Genomic DNA, 17,545 nt, shown 5'->3' on the forward strand with positions numbered 1-17,545 from the left:
CCCCAAGGGCCATGAGAATCCAGGTCACTGACCTATGCCAAAGCCACCACTGTTATGGCAAAAGTATTTATTATATACATAAGACTCCAGTCACACTCCACAGGGCAAGGACCAGAATTCGCTATAATACAAAGTAACTATAATACAAAGTAACTATAATACAAAGTAACTATAAAAACATAAAGCACTTTTGGGGCCCAGGCTTTCCACAGGAGGAGAGAGGCACAGGGACGAGCCTGGGGGCTGCTGTGTGACAGGGGGCTGTCCCACACCCTGCCCCCAGCTGTGGTCCCACAGTAACCAGATGTGCAAGTAGGAAAGAACCCAGTCAAGAATTATAGTCATGGGGACTGGCAGGTAGGGGCTGAGCTGAGTGTCACCAGGACAGGAGCGGGGCCTGCATCCCCCAGGGAAAGTGCAGAAGGCACATGGGCAGGGCTCTTTGGAGGGGCTGTGAGGAGGAGGTGGGATCCAACAGTTAGTGCATGTGGGGCCCCAGGAGATCACAAACACTAACACACCACCCACAGGGATGAGCATCTGGACCACCCTCCTATCCCCTGCACACTTCTGGGATAACCGAGCTCTACGGCCAATATGATCCTCGGGGAGAACACGCAGGGCAGCTTTCAGGGGCCAGAGGTGTGAGGGGACAGTCCAGCCCTGTCCCAGCCCCTCCCCTGCCAGTGCATTGATTGTCTAAGTCTTCAGGTTAAAAAGGGACCCCCGGCCTTCCTGCTCTGCAGGAGCATCAGTCAACGAGGCGCTTGCGGGGCACTGTCCGAGCTCGGTTGGAGCGGCGGATCTCCTGCTTGGCGTCCCGGCACCGCTGGCAGATGAAAATGTCAGGCACGTTGGATTTGCGGATCTTGGCACAAGAGAGGTGGATCCAGGTAGCGCATTCGTTACATTCGATCATGGGCCTCCCTGCGAAGGGCTTCATGCAGAAGCAAGTGATCAGATCCCAGGCATCGTCATCTGCTCAGGGAGAGAGAGAGACACGCTCAGACACCGCCTCGCCAGCTGCACCTCTGCTTGTGGCCAGAGCAGCCAGTTCTACTGCTGTTAAATGGGACAGCCCCCCACTCACCTTCTGCTTTGGTGTTGGGAACTTCTGCAAATTCGACTGCTAAAGTTGCAAAAGGGGGAAAAAGAAAAAAAAAAAAAATCAAAATCAGATGAGTAAGGCAGCCCTGCACCCCACTTCAGACCTGTTTCAGGTCTGCACCACTTGCTCAGCAGAACAGAGCTAGCAAAGGGCTGGTCAGCTTCCTGCCCTCTGCTCTTCAGTCCCCCAGGTCCCAAAAGTATTCCTCTTGCTGGGAGAAGCTTGGGCTATGGACAGACCCTCCCTGTGGCCAGCAAGGGTGGCTCCAGCTGAAGGAGGGACAATATTTAGCACTGGCTGCAGCACAACAGGACCCTCTGCAGTCCCCCAGACACTTACCACTGAGCTGGGAGGTCTCTCTGCTTGTATCTTCCCCTGTGCTTTGGTCCAAGGTATTACACGGACTAGGGCTTTTCCTCTCTCCAGAGAAGGAGTCATGCTCCTTAAGCTGAGGATCATCTGCAGGCTTCTCAGTTCCCTGTGCTCCGTACATCAAGTCCTTCTCCTCCGTCACTGGCTCCTCCAGGAGGGAGTTGGGCTGGGGGTCCCCAGGCGGGTTGAGGGAAGGCTCCAATAGCTCCTCTTTCACAGGAGACAGCTGTCCTGCCAGTGCAGCCAGCTGCTTCACCCCATCCTGCTCTACCCCAAAGTCTTTCCAAGCACTCAGCGGCACCTTCTTCTTCACCTCCTGCTCCAAAATGCGTTTCTTTGCTGGTGGTTTCTTCCGTTTGATTTGCTGGGGCCGGACATTGTAGAAGGCAGTGGAAAAAGCTGGGCTGTTCATTAGCAGGCCACTGCCCACAGCCCCCCTGGCCACAGCATTCCTGCTCTTCCGATTGTCCATGGGGATGTGGCCATCAGAGGAGTGAGATGAGGTTGAGCTATCGCTGTCCTGAGTGCTCCCCGTGCTGTTCTGGGGGCTCATGCTGCCTCCGTGGGTCCAGGGCACATACTAGTGGAAAGAGGGGAAGATGATTAGCAGGGGAGGCCAGAGCACAGATACTTGGGGTAAGGAGAGAATGACTCTCCAGCAGTGTCTACCCAAACTTCAAGGCCAGACTGAATGGGCCCTGAGCAACCTGATCCAGTGGGTGACACCCTGCCCATGGTAGGGGAGATGAAACTAGATGATCTCTAAGGTCCCTTCCAAACCAAACCAAAGAGCTGAGTCTACACATGGCAGGGAGACCAGGAGAACCAGTGTCTTTGTAGAGGAACACTGTGCCAGCCCCCTTACCTCTTCAGGGTACGGGATGTAGCCTGCATAGGCCAGAACGAAGGTGCAGAACTGGTTGAAATCCTCCACAGTTCTCCGCCGTTTCTGAAGTGGCTGCAACAAACACGGCGAGTGGATTAAACTCCCGGGATATCCCAACCAAGCCGGTATCACAGCCGGCTCTGGCGGCAGCCCTGGACCACCCGGCAGCTTTACAAGCACAGAACATCGAGGTCACCCAAACACCCATCCTTCCCGTAACTCTTCATCATCTGCCGAGGCAAACGCAGCCCTTCCCTTTAAACCCAGATCCCGGGCGGGGTGGCGGCGGGGCTGGGCGGGGGGGAGGGAGGGCCGGACACACGCGACGACACCGTGACGACATGCCGGGACACCCAGAGCCGGGCAGCCGCCGGCGGAGCCTGAATCAGCGGCTCGGGGCCCGGTGCCGGGATGTCCGTGCACCCACGGGCGGTGACTCCGGGATGGGGGACGCTCCCGCGGCAGCGCCCGGGGCTCGGTCCCGCGGGGGGAGGGCCGGGCGCCGCCGGCAGCACCAGCGCCCCACCGGGGCAGCCCCGCACCCCGCGGCCGATCCAGGGGGAGCCGGGGCCGGGCCGCAGCGCTCCCCCCGCGGCGGCGGCCGGGGATGGGAGGGGGTGTCGGTGGCGGTCCCCCCGCACCGCCCGTCCCCGCGCCGGGCACCTGATGGCTCCCAAGATGGCGCCGCGCTGCCGGTCCTGCCCCGGCCGACCGGCCGGGGGGGACCCCGCCCCCCAAACCGACACCCCCGCGCCCGCGGCAACCGCGCCGGCACGGGACCCCCGCTCCCCCCGGACCGGCGCGCAGCACCCCCGCTCCCCTTCACACACACGCGCACCCCGGCACCCCTGCAGCCCCCAGCCCACCCGACCCCCCCGGGCCCCCTCAAGGGGACCCCGAGTGCCGCCACCGCCCCCCCCGGGGCAGCATCCCCCGCCCGTGCCCACAGCCGCCCCCCGAGGGCTCCTCTCCCACGCACAGCCCCCGCGGGCACACACGGAGCCGCCCCCCCCGCGCACACACAGACACTCGCACACACACAGNNNNCAGACGCCCTCCGCCGCTCCGGAGGGCACCCCCGCACCCCCGATGCCCGGCACGCAGCCGCCCCCCACCACCATCCGCTCCCCGCCGCCCCGCTCACCTCCTCGGGCGCCGGGGACGCGGGGCTGGGCACGGGGCTGCTCCCCGCCGAGCACGGCCCGCCGCGGGGGCAGGGCTCCGCCGGCTGCCCGCCGGCGCTCATGCCGGTGCCGGTGGCGGTGCCGGTAGCAGTCCCGGTGCCGGTAGCAGTCCCGGTGCGGTGCCCGCCGCCGGTGGGAGCGAGGCTCGAGCGCCGCCCCGGCCGCAGGGGCGGGACCACCTGGTGGCGGGGAAGGCGGGGGCGGGGCCTCGCGCCGGCCGTCCCGGTGCGGGGGGGTGCCGGTGAGTGTCCGCCTCTCCCGGTACCGAACACGGGAGTGCAGCCGGGCTGGACTCGCCCGGACCCGCCGCCGCTGCCAACGGCAACGCCGAGGCACCGCCCACCGCCCGCGCCGGGTCGCGGCTCATGGAATGTTGGGGCTCGGGAGGAACACCGCGTTCGAACGGTCCCCGCGCGCCGGGGCCGGGCGGGACCCACCCCACCGGAGTGCTCCGTCCGACTTGGCCTGGAACGGCTCCAGGGCTGGGGCATCCACAGCTGCTCCGGCCAACCTGTGCGCCTGCCTCTGCACACTCCCGGGGAAGAATTTCCTCCTCATATCCAAAGTGTCCCCTCTTTCACTTTAAAGCCATCCCCCCTTCTCTCATCCCTATCCGCCTGTGTAAAAAGTCACTCCCTCTTTTTAAAATATGTCAACAGCAAAAGCCACCCCAGAATTCACGTTTTCTCATTACTAGATGAGGATGGGCATCCCACAAGCAGGTAGATAGGCGAGGCAAAGATGTTTAATGCCTTCTTCACTTCAACTTTCAACACCAGTGATGGGCTCTAGGGGTCCCTGAGCTGGAGGACCATGACTGTGAGAATAATAAACTCCCAGTCAACTCCAAACTTGTGCAGGATCTGCTGCTCCAGCTGAATCCCTTTCTAGGGATGCTGTACAGGGCCTTATGGAATTCATCCAAGAGTACTCAAAAGAGTGGTGGATGTCATCATGAGACCTCTCTCCATGATTTTTGAACTGCTATGGGAACCTGGAGAGATCCCACTTGACTGGAAACGGGCAAACATTTTCCCTGAAAGGGCTAGAGGGATGATCCTGGGCACTATAGGCCTGTCAGTCACATTTCAGTGCCTGGTGAAATTATGGAGAACATTATTCTGAGAGTTATGAAAAAGAAATACCTGAAGGACAACACAGGCATCAGTCACAGCCAGCAGAAGTTCATGAGGGGAAAGTTCTGCTTGAGAAACTTAACTTCCTTTAAGGACAAGGCGATTCAAGTAGTTGATCTAGGGAAGCCTTGATACAAAATTTGGAGTTCAGTAAAGCTTTCAATATGGTCTCTCCCAGGATTCTTCTGGACAGAATGTCCAGCACACAGATGGATAGATATGTCATGCTGTGGGTGAGCAATAGCCTCACGGGTCATGTTATAGTGAATAGGGTGGCATCAGACTGGTGACCAGTCACTAGTAGGGCTCTGCAGAGCTCAGTTTTAAGGCCAATGCTCTTCAAATCTTCATAAACAACCTGGATGCAGGACTTGGAGATACACCGAGTTTGCCAACATATCTGAAGCAAGGCAGCTGTATCAGCAGACCCCCCCAGCCAGCCAGCCTGCAGCAGATGCCAAACACAGGATGTCTTTTGCTGGTCCTGTTCTTGATTTTTATCCACAGGCTCTCAGCCTGTTCATGGCTGTTACTCAGAGGCAGCCCTTCACTACCGTCCCTTCCTTAGGAGAGTACAACACCCCTGCCCCTCCTTGTCATCCTCTCTTCTGAAATCTTGTAGCCCCCCCATTGCAGTGTTCCAGTCGTGTGGCACATCTGTTTCTTTGATAGTAATTATGTCACAGATTTTTAATTGCACCATGGTCTCCAACTCCTCTCACTTGTTACCCATGCTGTATGCTTTGGTGTGGAGACACTTCAGCTGGGGGCATTTTTGCTGTTTGGGAAGAGCCCTGCCTAATAATTCTTTTGAGACGATTTATGGGTATTACCCTGTTGCTTCCTAAGGTGTTGATGTTTCCTGGTTCCTCTCTGACACCCAGAAATACATCCCCATTCTCTGCTCAATGTAATTTAAAGCTCTGCCCCCTTCCTCCTGCCCACCCTGGGCCCATTTCCCCCCCAAACCACAACCGGATCTGGTACCCTCCAGAGCTGATATCCAAGCCAGCCTCACACCAGCTCCATGCCTGAAAGGTGGCCGGTGGCCTCCCACTGCCCAGTGGGACACTGGCACACTCCATCCAGGAGGTCCCAGCCTCACCTGCACCACATTTAACTCAGATAATAATCTGGAAAGCATCTCCCCCTCACCAGCCTTGTGCTTGAGGCAACAGCAGGACAATCCCCCCCTCCCCTCCAAAATCAAGCCCCACAGCCCCCCAAGGAAAGGAGAGCATTGTACCCACTGCGTCCTGGGTTTATTTACACCACAACCTCTGTGTGGGTGGGCAGGGAGGGATGCTGGGCAGCCCACCCCAGGGCAGTCCACCCCCGAGCCGGCTCAAAGGCAAGGCAGGCAGCGAGGAGGTACCGGCAGCAGCACAGGGAAAGGAGCAGGGAGCACGCCCAGGAGAACCGGGCTCTGGCTCCCTTGGCACTACAGACGTAAGCAAGCCCCAGCATCGGGGGGCTGGGGAAGAGGCAGGGGTCACTTTTAGCAGCAAATGCCTCGTTTCCCTCCAAGGCAGCAGGGAGGACAGTGGCATGTGATGGAGCTGGACTAGTGCTCAGGCAGTTAAACAAAAAAACAAAGAAAGAAAAAGGCAGAGGGTGAAGCGAAGAAACACAGAGAACAGCTCTTCTGCCCTGCAGAGCACGGAGTTAAACCGAGGGTCAGGATGCTCTGCCTTCCCTCCTCTCGGCACAGCAGCAGGTCCAGGCACAGCCTTCCCAGTGTGCCCAGTGCCAGGCACAGCCCTGGCCAGTGACAGAGCCCCTGGCGTGCCCCTGGCCACGCACACCAGGCTCCTGCTCCCGCGCTGTCCTTCCACCCGGGCCTGGGAGGGGAGAGCAGTTCAGGTGGCAGTTTGATGGCATGGCTGACGGTCCATGTGGGCAGCAGCGTCCTCGGCGCTCTGCCAGGCACAGTTGGGATGGAAGCCGAGGTGGCTGAGCTTTGCCCTCCAGCCCCTGGCGCAGTCCGGCTCCCACCTCCCTTATAGGAAACCCTCCTTCCGGAACTGCTCCTTCAGGATGTCTCTGTACTGGTCAAAGCCGCCCTCGATGCGTGTGACGGTGGCGTTCTCACACACCCACAGCTCCTGGCACACCAGGCGGATGAAGCGTTCGTCATGGGACACCAGGATTATACCACCCTGTCAATACACAATTGGGAAATTGGGGAACTTAGTGGAGCATAATCCACGGCCCAGGATGGGTGGCATGGGGATCTTGTGCCTCTCTCTAGCCTGTGCCCAGCACTTCAGGTTTCCATCAGCTCCAGGGAAAACTTAACAGTATTTTACAGGCAGGGAGCTCATCCCAGCTTTTCCTCCCTTCAGGGGGAGAGACAGATCACCTATGGAGGAGCCATGTGCAGTAGTAACACATTTAATCTCTCTCAGAAGTCAAGTGCAACGTTTCTTACTGACTCTCCAGGTGTCCAACAACTTCAAGGATGGAGAATCCACACAAAGTCAGTAACAGTGAAAAGGTGTCTGGGTAGGGCCCTGAGCAGCCTCAGCTAAGCTTTTCTGTCATAGGAAAACTGCTCCAACCTGAGGAAGAACCAGTGAGATCCAGGGTGATCACAGTGGTATCTGGAGGCTGAGTCTCTGGAGATCAGGCATAAAACGCGCCTAAGGAAGATGTGAGCGGCCTCAAGGCAAGGCTGGCTGCACACAGCATGTGAGAAGCCAGAGTGTAGGTGAGGATGGGACAAGGTGCTCTCTGGGCTGCTACTGCCTCTCTCAGCCACTCCGAGCCAAAGCCATCATGTAAACAAACCACCAGGATGCATGGCTAAGGCACAAATGTAACTAATTTCCCAAATTCTGTCCTAGACTTGAAGTCACTGCTGGTATTTCACCATCCACCTCTGGCTGAGATAACAAGTAACTTGAGTTGGAGGCTGCAGGTGGTGTTAGAAAAACAAGAGATGTTGCTGGGAGAACCTTACCCGGAACTTATTCAGAGCCTTTGCCAGTGCCTCAATGGTCTCCATGTCCAGGTGATTTGTTGGCTCATCCAGGATGTAGAAGTTTGGACTGGAAGAGAAGACAGCTCTGAGGATGCAGTGAAACAGGCTCAGGCTGGGTCTGCACCAACTGCTGCTTTAGCTGCTTAGAGCCACAGCCACTGGCATGTGGCTGGCCCCAGGATTGGCACTGCCCAGTCCCAGGGACACCTCTTATCCCTGTGAGCCCACAGCAGTGGAAGAAAACCACCTGCCTCCTTCCAGTCTCCCCAGGGTGACACCTCCCTCTCCATAAAAACCCCCAAGGACAAAGCTTCTGTGGGGTAGCACAAAGCCCCTGGATGCCTGCCTTCCTCCTGGTGAATCAAGCTCCAGGGATGAAGCCATGCAAAAATTAACAGCGTTTGGGAGAACATTACCAGGGCATAGTCATCTGGGCAAAGGCCACCCGACTCTTCTGGCCCCCGGACAGGCTGGCCACGGGGCGCACGGCCAGCTCCCCGGAGATGCCGTAGCTCCCCAGCTGATGCCGGTACTCCTCCTCCGTCTTCCCTGCAGGATCATGTCACAACACAGCTATGGCACACCTGGTGTGACACAGGGTCACAGCTGGACAGCCTCTGCCACACCAGCAAATGGGAGATCAGCAGCACTTCCAGGCAATGCCCTCTCATGCAAGGGGTTTGCAAGGAAAACCTGACACAATCAGGACAGGGGCTGCAGGGCTGGTGACTGACACCAAGTGATGCTGCTCCCAAGTCCCTGTGTCAAGTAATGGAGAAAGGAAACCAGAAAGGAACCAGAGGTTTTCACAGCTGGGAAAGCAGGATCCAGTGCTTATCCTATGAGCAGGAAAGCAGCTCATCTGCCCCCAAAACTTGGCACCAGCCTGAGATCTGCAGACTACCAGCTACCCCTGCTTCTCATGGCCAATGACCTGAACTTGTCTGGATGAGGGGAGTTATCCCAGTGCTGGCAGTGACCCTTAAGCACTGATGGGACAGAGCCTTTTGCCCAGGGGCATGGACAAATCAATGCTCCTCCATGCACAGCACATGTTGATCCCTCTGGGATCAACAAAAACTCACCTGGGAACTTTCTTGCCAATAACTCTACAGCACTGATATTCAAGTCTAGTTGATCCACATGGTGCTGGCTGAAGTAACCAATCTTTAGGTTTCTGCAAAATGAGAAGAACGACTGGGAGCTGGTACCAGACCCTAGAACCACAGCATTCATAGCTGCAGTGCCATAAGGGGGCACATGTGTGGATGTGCTGAACCCATCCTGATCACTCAAGCAGCCACTGCTCCAAAGCACAGCCCAGGAGCCCCCCAGCTGCACCATTCCTCCCAGCCCCCCAGCCCTTCCAACCAGGTACCTGTGAGCATGTCTGATCCCTCTGACTGGTGCCAGCTCCCCCATTAAGATCTTTAGCATGGTTGACTTGCCAGCTCCGTTTTCCCCAACCTACAGAAGCAGCAGCAGCATTGGAGAATGTGAAATCCATGAAGGCACTTTAGAGAGGGGAGCAATGAGCAGGGAATTTCAGCTCTTGCAGATGATGAGGGGGAGCAGGACAGAGCACAAATGGTGTACCAGGAAGCTGCATTTCTGTCATTGACAAACAGCACTGGCAGCTGTGCCAGATGTTCCCTCCCCAACCCTCAAGCCTAAGGATTACCCAGTTCCAACCTCGTCTGCAATACAGTGTCTGCTGCCCCATCCAATGCAGCAGGGCACTCCACTAAATGCTGCTGTCGTCTAACAGGAGTCCTATATGGATGCAGTCTCTTTCCAGAGGTACCCAGTGAAAGGATGAAATCACAAGTTCTAAATGGTACTCGGAAAAATGTCCCAGTGTTCCTCAAAATGAGGATGATCAAATGCTCTGATGGGACCCAGTGGAATGGAAGAAATAGTCCTCCCTGGAAATATCCAAAATTCAACTGGACAAGGACCTGAGCAAGCTAACCTATAATCAAAGTTATCCCTGTTTTGAGCAGGGTCCTCCCAAGGTCCCTAGCAGCCTCCATTATTCTGCAATCCCACATACCACACAGATGCGGGACTCCAGGTCGGCAGAGACAGAGAGGGAATGAAAGATGTAGTGACTTGGCTCATAATAAAAGTCTACTTCATCCAGCTGCAGGATTGGGGGAGAGAACTTCTCAAAGCCATCAGGGAACCTGAGAAGGCAGGAAGTGGTGAGAGATGCCAGGAACTTCAGAGACTCCCAACCACGCAGAACCACCTCTGTAACCCCCATGTGACAAGGAGGGCTCCCTATCATGCAGAGCCTCAGGGAAGGATGGTCAGAAGAAAGCAACAAAGACCTGCAGCCCTGGCCCCAAGAGAGAACCCAGCCTGAATGAGGGGACCTGTCTGGTCTCCCTGTCAGAATAAAACTGGCCCACATGAAGGGGTGGTTGTCCCAGCTGGGACAGCACCCTGGAGAAGTTCATGTCAGAAATGGAGCCAGGCGCCCTCCAAACAATGGCTCAGGGGACCCCTACCTGATGATCACCTCAGATTCCTTGTCCACAGGTTTCAGCACTGGCCTGAAAGAAGAGGAAACATAACCAAGGTGCTCTGCACTGTGGGTCTGCTCCCACACCAGAAGCCCAGGTAGAGTCTCTAGCTCTGTGACACCTCATCCTAACCAAAGCCTCTGGACCAGAGACAGGCACCCAAAAAGCCCAAACCACAACTGTATCTGCCAGGTACCCTGGGAACCTCCATTTCTTCCCATGAGCAGTGCCCCTTTTCCACCTCCAGAGAGGAGCAGGATAGGCACTCACAGCTTCTCCAACAGCTTGAGCTTGCTCTGGACTTGGGACGCCCGGTTGGCGTTGTAGCGAAAGCGGTCAATGAAAACCTGGGAGAGAGAAAAGCATCAGAGAGCCCCAAGTCCCCTTCAGCACCAGCCACCCTGCTGCACTGCCAAAACTACAGCAATACAATCACTAAGGCAGAGAGAAAGGGACAAGGCTGGGAGAAGAATGCCCCAGCTCCACTGGCTTCCCCCAGTACCTGGATGTGCTCACGGTACTGCTGCTGGGCTTCATACTCTCGCTGCTGGTTCTTCAGCCTCTCCTCCTTGATCTTCATGAAGTTCTCAAAGTCCCCACGGTACATGTCCAGCCGCTGCGAGTGCAGGTGGATGATGTCCGTGGCCACCGCGTTCAGGAAGTTCCTGTCGTGGGACACCACGAGGATGGTCGACTGCCAGGTCTGGAGGAGACAGCAAGAGGGAGGCCTGAGCACCACCAAGCCAGAGCACAGGGGCTGGTCCCACCACCCAGGCAGGTGAGGATATCTCCCTCCCTCACCCTTTCTTGGTATCAAGGTCTTCTCCTACCCCCTACCTGTAGGTAGCTCTCCAGCCACAAAATTGCCCTCACATCCAGCATGTTCGTTGGCTCTGAGGGAAGGGGAAAAGGCATGAGGTCAGGAGGGGCGATGAGGTCAGGGATGGGGATGGCTGGATTCTATTTTTTTCCCATAGGAAAGGCTAGTCATCTGCACTGAGGGGAAAGAGCCTGCGTGGAGACCTTCCCTGCCCAGCTCAGGGGACTCGTGTAGGGTGCAATGCCGTGTGTGCATGGGGGCTGAGGCTCAGGCAGGGATGCTCCTCACAGCAGCATCTCACCCAGATTCCCTACCCAACCTGGGCATGCTCTGCAGTGAAAGGACTTCCCTCAGCACAGACTGGCAGCCAGGGTGCATTCCAGGAACTAGCAAGGGAAAGGGAACAAAACCTGGGGCAGGATGACATGCAGGCCACCTGACTGGAGCACAGGGCAAGGCTCTGCTGAGCACAGTGAGAGCTGCTGCCCAGGCAGATTTCCCTGTGCCACTGCTGCCAACTGTGCTGCCAGGCCAGCCCATCAGAGGGCTATTTTGAGCAGGCAGATAAAGGCCATGGCATGTTCCCAACCCCAGGACGGGCACAGGCAGGCACAGCAGTGTCAGAGGGGGACTCACAGTATCAACTTACCATCCAGCAGAAGGAGATCTGGCCTGGGGAAAACAAGACATGGGTATCAGAAGCAGAAGGAGCACAGGGTCAGTGCAGAGTGCCTCATCACACACACAGAGCTGCAGTGCCTCCAACACCCCCCACCTCAAGAGCCTGGGTTGAGAGGGCCCCCAGGCAGCACCCCTGCACCTCGCAGCACAGACAACAAGGAGGCTTAACCCCAGAGCATGAAGGCCTGGACACCAACCTGGCAAACAGGGCCCTGGCTAAGGCCAGTCTCATTCTCCAGCCTCCAGAAAACTCTCTGAGGAGAGAAGATGCAGAGAGGGGTTACTGTTCAACACAGAACCAGTGTGGTTGCCTGCCTGCAGGATCTCTGCTCCCCCATGGTTCTTTTGGCTCTGCTGTCACCCAGAGGCAACTTGTCCCTGCAGAGATTTCAGGCACAGCACAAGATCTGAGGTCCAGCAGGAAGGTGGCAGGAGACCACAGGCACCCCCAGGGCAGGAGACCACATTGGATGGGCAAGAATAAACCCTTGCTCTTCCTTACAGCCACAGCAGTGCCTGGGGGCTCAATTGGAACATCTTCCCAGCCACATCACTGCCTCAGTGCCCAAAGTTTGGAAACTTACTTGGTTGTCTGTTGTTGCATCTTTGCATTAAAGCCCAGCCCAGCAAGAATGACGGACGCCCTGGGGAAAAGGGGAGAGAACTGGAATCCAGCTACAGCATCCAACAGCAGGGCACAGTCTGAAGTCTCAGACCCACAAACAGAAAGGGAACTCTGCTACATAGTTTAAAGCCATTCTGGTGCAGGAAAACTTCCCTGCACACCCAAGAGAAGCACGTGGCTAGGAAATGCAGCCCAGCAGGGCACGGCATCCACATGAAGTCCCAGGAGATTTGCAAGGAGTTTTCATCTCTTTGGCCAGGAAGAGAGTCACACCATTACCATCCCAAAAATGCTTCCCAGACACCAAGAAGCTAAGGAGGTCAGACAGCAGCAGCAGCAACAGTACAAGCCATTCGGGGCAAAAAAAAGTCCCTCCAGCTTCAGTAGAAAGCTCAACTATTCCTAAACTAGCAGAGCTGTGACAGAGAAGAGACAAGAAGAGAAGCAGGGAAACCTCATCCCCACATGCTGGATCCCAGGGCCACAGCATGACTCTTCCATACCCCAAATCACTGCTCAGCCCTGGCCATGCCAACACACAGCAGTGCTCACAAGGCTGTCTCACCTTGCTGGGGCCTTGTCCGCTTCAATCTCCTCCAATTTAGCATAGATCTCCGATAGCCTGGCACCTTCTGTCCCTTCTCCCCTAGGGCAGAAAAAGGAGGAGTGTGTGGGACTCACCAAGTCAGGGTTTGAGTGCTGGGGGAGGCTAATCTCCCCAGGCAGGACTAAGGTGGGCAAGATACAGCCCACCCCTGCCAGAGCCTGTGTTTGGAAGGGACAGACTTCACAATGAGACCTTGCGGTCAAGAGGCCACAGAAAGGCTGGAAATCCAGGGGATCACCTCACCTGCCAGAACTGATCTTGGCTGTCAGGTCCCTTTCCTCCCGCAGCAGGCGCTCACGAGTGGTGTCACACTCCAGCACACTCTGCAGCGCTGGTGTCTCATCCCCTGCCACCTCCTGCTCCACGTGCAGGATGCTGATGTGTGAGGGGATGCGCAGGCTCTGGCTGGCGATCATCTTCAGCAGCGTGGTCTTCCCCAGCCCGTTCCTGCCCACCAGCCCGTAGCGCCGTCCGAAGGCCAGGTTCAGGTCTGCTCCCGTCAGCAGGACACTGAAGCAAGGGAACAGGAGGTCCCTGGTCAGACTGTCCCATTAAGAGGGGACAACTGACAGCCACCCGCCCCTGGTGTATTTCAGGCTGTGCTGTAGCCAAGCAAAAATCACAAGCTTCTCCTGCCCAAAGCCAATAGGGTCAGTGCCCACCTTGCTTCCTGATCTTTGCCACACCCTGTGTAATTTCTCAACTGCTCTCCAATCCAGTCTCAATCCCCCATGGCCCAAAATCCCAGGCAGGGTCTGTCCCATGTCCCCACTGCACTCACCGCTCACCGAAGGACACGTCGAAGTTCTCGATGCGCACATCATACGACTTGTTCTTGCCTGATGACTCCATGCGAGTCTCCTTCTTGCTGGAAGCTTGGCTGGCAGACGCCTCCTCAAGGACACTGAGGACAGACAGAACACAGAGAGGGGGCTCAACAGGAAAGCTCTGGAACAGCCAGATCCCAGCCATGCTCAGCAGAGCAGGATGGGGATGTTCAAAGTGCCCTGCATACTCACACAGGGCCAGATGACTTCAGGGAATCCCGCTCCAGCCTCTTGTCCTGCTTGGCTTTCAGCCTGGCTTCCGCCTTCTCCAGTTTCTTGGCATTCACCATCTGGGACACAGAACACAGTTTGAAGAAGAGACAGGATCTTCAGCAAAACCCCCAAAAGCCGAGCTCTGGGAGAAAAAAGATCAATCAACCTCTCAAGCCTGGAAGAAAGGGAGGGAGGAAGGACAGGGAAACTGGGACAGATTCAAGCACATTTTGAGGAGGCTAACCAGGCCAGGAAGCTACCTCAGGACTGAAGTCCTAAATCAACAGCTCACACCCAAGTTTTGCTTCAGCAAGGCAGAGGTTTTGGCTGACCCTCTCACACAGTCAGTTTCTGTAGTTCCAGGGACCTGGATCAGCCAAGTCACTACAACAGCAGCAACCTGCAATCCCAGTGCCTCTTCTGGTATAGCCTGTACCCACTCTTGAAGGGCACCATGAGGTGTTTCCCTTCCCAACACGTTAAACGTTAGCCAGTTTGGAACAAACTCTTCTTGAGCAGTGGATCAGAGACAAAAAGCATTTAATTAACCCTGAAGGCAAGAAGGCGCCAAGTGTTTAAACCTGGCTTCTGGTCTTGGCCAGGCTTTCAGCCCACTCCAGCTTATTCCTGCATAGAGTCAAATATTTGTGGCTGACCAAGAACACTCCTAGGTATTTCTAGGCAACTCTGCAGGCACTGGAGCACATTAGAGACCTGCATGCCAGACTGAAGAGTGTCTTGTTACTAGAGCTGTGACTCCACACCTACAGACAGAGTCACTCTGTAAACTATACCCAGCTTTCTGAATCTCCTAGTAAGACATGTCCTCCAAAGCTTGACAGGCCTCTAAGGCTTTCTCTGAATTGTCTCCAATTTTTCTGAAGAGCCTTTTTTGAATTGCAGACACGAGAGCTGGAAAGTGAATCCAGCTGCAACAACTCTGGTGCCAAAACCAGCCAGAGCTGCCAGTTTTTGCCTAAGACTCCCGTTCAGACATGTGGGAATCGTGTTAGGTCTCAGTCTCCAAGTGAAGGGTTCTCATCCTCAACACATTAACCCATGGAAAGGGAGCTCTGTGAGGGACCAGCCTGGCACATCCACTGGCACATGACACTGCCCACACTGCACAGCCACTGCCATCCTTGCCTTGTGGATGTACACCTGCACCTCACGCATGCTCAGACTTTGGCACATCCAACACATACGGCAAGCCAGGCTGTTCCTTAGCAGCTACACATTCTATCAAATATTTCCTCAGGTCGTGGTGCAAACTTCTCTGCTCCCGATCTTATCCCCAAACCACAACAATCTACAGCTGGCTCTAGAGCTTAAAATGTCCCTGCAGCAGCTCTCTGCTAACTTCCCACCTGTAACACCCCCCTCTCCTGCCATTACCCAGGGCTTTACCCCTTGCTGGACAGTCAAGATGTCATTCAGGGACATCCTATTTTCTCAATCAAAGGTCTTGTTGTAGGAGCCAAAGGTCCTTGCAAAAGTCAGAGTTCACTAAGAAATTACAGCAAAATAGATCTTGTCAGATTAATAAGCTGCTAACTCATCTGAAGCCTCTTCACCAGACCAAGGTCAAGAGTTTCCCAAATTACAGAGAGCTTGACAAGGAGGAGCAGTACCCCCTGCAGCTATACTCCAACCCAGGCTGCTGCCTGCCTTGGCTGCTCTCCAAGGGCAACCTGGACCGGAGCAGGGCAGGGCACCTGCAGCCCCACGTGTCAGCTGTTCCCACAAGGAAGGGCACAGCCCTCACTTACCGAGGTCTGGCCTCTCTTCAGCAACAGCCCCGGCAGCAGATCCGCGCTGGCGTCGCCTGCAAGGAGCCGGTGGGGTTGGGCTTGGGGAGCACGTGTGGCAGGGAGGCTCTGCAAAGCCCTGCCTTAATGACCACCCGTGCCCAGACATGACCGATCCCTCTCCCGACAGGATGAGGGGACCAAAGGGCATGTCTCCACCTCCACCTCAGCTTACCCCGTGGGCACTGCTGCCCCGAGCTCAGCAGCAGGATGAGAAACATGCGTGCCTGTGAGGGAGAGCCTGAGGCTCCGCTCCCCAAGGTCAGGAGAGCACACCCAGCGCCCCGAGCCCTTCCGAGCTCCAGCACCCTGACGGCAGGACGTGAGCTGAGGGCATCACTCACCGTATCCATCAGTGATCTGGGAAAGCTGGATGGGGGCATCCAGCAACACCTGGCTGCAGCGCTGGGCTTGGCCCTCGTCCCTACGGAGAGGAGGAGGAGGGTGAGGTGCGTGAGTGGGGTGAGGAGGTGCGAGGGGACGCCGGGTACCCTTACAGCTGCAGGGTGTTGAAGAGGCGCTGGCAGATCTCCCTGATGGCGCCGTCGTCCTTGGTGTCCTGCGACACCTCCCGCAGCAGCTCGCCCACCGCCTCCTCCAGCTCGTCCACCGACTCGAAGTCCGCCCCGCTGCCGTGCAGGATCCCTGCGGGCACACGGCGCCGGCGCTGCACACCCCGCCGCCGTCGCGACAGGTGGCACCCTCCCGGTCCCCCCACCGCACCCTCCCCGGCCGCCTGTCGCGATTCGGGCGCTGCCGCCAGTCGCCACAGCGGGTAGGTGTCGCGACATGCGGCGCCGCGAGAGGCCGAGCCACAGCGGGCAGGCGGGAGCCGCTCACCCGTCACGTAAGCGAAGAGCTCGCCGTCCAAGTCGGGGAACTCGGAGCGGAGAATGTCGGCGCAGGACGCCATGGCGGGGCGGGCCCGCCCCGCGGAGCCGCCGCCGCTCGAAGCCGGAAGGGATGGCGGGCGCTGCCGGGAAGGAGGCGGACGGTCGCCATAGCGCGGGGGCCGCCGGGAGATGTAGTCTGTAGCCCGGGCCCAACCGCGCCTGCGCATTACGGGGCCAGGAGTGAGGCCCCCGGCGCCACGTGCCGGGACAGCGGCACCGGGAGCGATCGGGACGGGCCCAAACCCAGCTCAGCCCCTGCTTGTCCCGTCGCCCAGGGAAAGACGTTTTGGGAGGACTTGGAATTCTTTTCTTCCCTCTTTTAAAAACAGTTTCTGCTTTTAAACCACAATCAAGACACTGCAGGTTTGGGTTTGAATTTTTTCATCCACCGATGGGGAATGACCACTTGGACATCGTCACCTGCTCACAGACTGAAGGCAGAGGGGCTGAGCCAAGGGCCAGGTCCAGCTGCTCAGCAGTTACTGATTCCCTCAGCTACCCCACACAGCACCCACCTTGGCCCCTGCCTCCACAAGCCAAGTTAAAAGGAAAAATTGGCTTTTGAGTTTTTTTTCAGGTGAGTGCAAGGAAAGATGACCAAGATTCTCTTGAGCCTGGCTGGGGCACAGGAGCGTGACTTACAGGGGGCTGGGACACACCACTGAGTTCAGTTCATTCCAGCTGCAGCCCTAAGGAAAGCCCAGAGCATCCTCATTTCTCCAGGGAGCTGCAGCACTGGCACAGCTGGAAACAAAAGCATCACTTGTCCTTTTCACCTACTAGCCCCCAAGCAGCCCAGGGCTGGGGAAGCAGCACGAGCAAGCCCCAAGACATTGTGGCACAGGCCCAGGGCACAGCCCAGGCTCTTGCAGCA

General features: G+C 56.9%; 2 protein-coding genes across 2 annotated transcripts; both read right to left on the minus strand.

Annotated features, from left to right (window-relative positions):
• Nucleotides 1-52: 52 nt before the first annotated feature.
• Nucleotides 53-4,193, minus strand: LOC121353856 (PHD finger protein 13-like). The gene is made up of 5 exons (XM_041468029.1): nt 3,511-4,193; nt 2,346-2,438; nt 1,448-2,060; nt 1,091-1,129; nt 53-978 (listed from the first exon to the last, which is right to left on the minus strand). Exons 1-5 carry the CDS (start codon nt 4,039-4,041, stop codon nt 752-754), a joined length of 1,503 nt encoding a protein of 500 aa, XP_041323963.1. The 5' UTR covers nt 4,042-4,193; the 3' UTR covers nt 53-751.
• Nucleotides 4,194-5,929: 1,736 nt separating this feature from the next.
• On the minus strand, nt 5,930-16,775 carry ABCF3 (ATP binding cassette subfamily F member 3). The gene is made up of 21 exons (XM_041467792.1): nt 16,619-16,775; nt 16,276-16,423; nt 16,123-16,202; nt 15,740-15,795; nt 13,950-14,047; nt 13,712-13,834; nt 13,174-13,440; nt 12,889-12,969; nt 12,283-12,342; nt 11,896-11,952; nt 11,667-11,689; nt 11,035-11,090; nt 10,700-10,900; nt 10,468-10,544; nt 10,183-10,227; nt 9,723-9,855; nt 9,048-9,136; nt 8,755-8,846; nt 8,086-8,218; nt 7,649-7,736; nt 5,930-6,845 (listed from the first exon to the last, which is right to left on the minus strand). Exons 1-21 carry the CDS (start codon nt 16,689-16,691, stop codon nt 6,687-6,689), a joined length of 2,139 nt encoding a protein of 712 aa, XP_041323726.1. The 5' UTR covers nt 16,692-16,775; the 3' UTR covers nt 5,930-6,686.
• Between the last annotated feature and the right edge of the window lie 770 nt (nt 16,776-17,545).

This window comes from Pyrgilauda ruficollis, unplaced genomic scaffold (genome assembly GCF_017590135.1).
Source record: "Pyrgilauda ruficollis isolate IOZ18807 unplaced genomic scaffold, ASM1759013v1 scaffold21, whole genome shotgun sequence".
NCBI classification, from domain to species: domain Eukaryota; kingdom Metazoa; phylum Chordata; class Aves; order Passeriformes; family Passeridae; genus Pyrgilauda; species Pyrgilauda ruficollis.

Bases quoted from the DNA above. Each gene is read 5' to 3' on its own strand.
- LOC121353856 (XM_041468029.1), bottom strand. From the start codon at position 4,041: ATGCCCCAGCCCTGGAGCCGTTCCAGGCCAAGTCGGACGGAGCACTCC. The intron at 2,061-2,345 runs GTAAGGGGGCTG...TCTTTCCACTAG, and splicing joins ACATCCCGTACCCTGAAGAG to TATGTGCCCTGGACCCACGG. The intron at 1,130-1,447 runs GTAAGTGTCTGG...TTGCAACTTTAG, and splicing joins AGAGACCTCCCAGCTCAGTG to CAGTCGAATTTGCAGAAGTT.
- ABCF3 (XM_041467792.1), bottom strand. From the start codon at position 16,691: ATGGCGTCCTGCGCCGACATTCTCCGCTCCGAGTTCCCCGACTTGGAC. The intron at 11,953-12,282 runs GTAAGTTTCCAA...TTCTCTCCTCAG, and splicing joins ATGCAACAACAGACAACCAA to AGAGTTTTCTGGAGGCTGGA. The intron at 8,847-9,047 runs GTACCTGGTTGG...CTCATTTTGCAG, and splicing joins GGGATCAGACATGCTCACAG to AAACCTAAAGATTGGTTACT.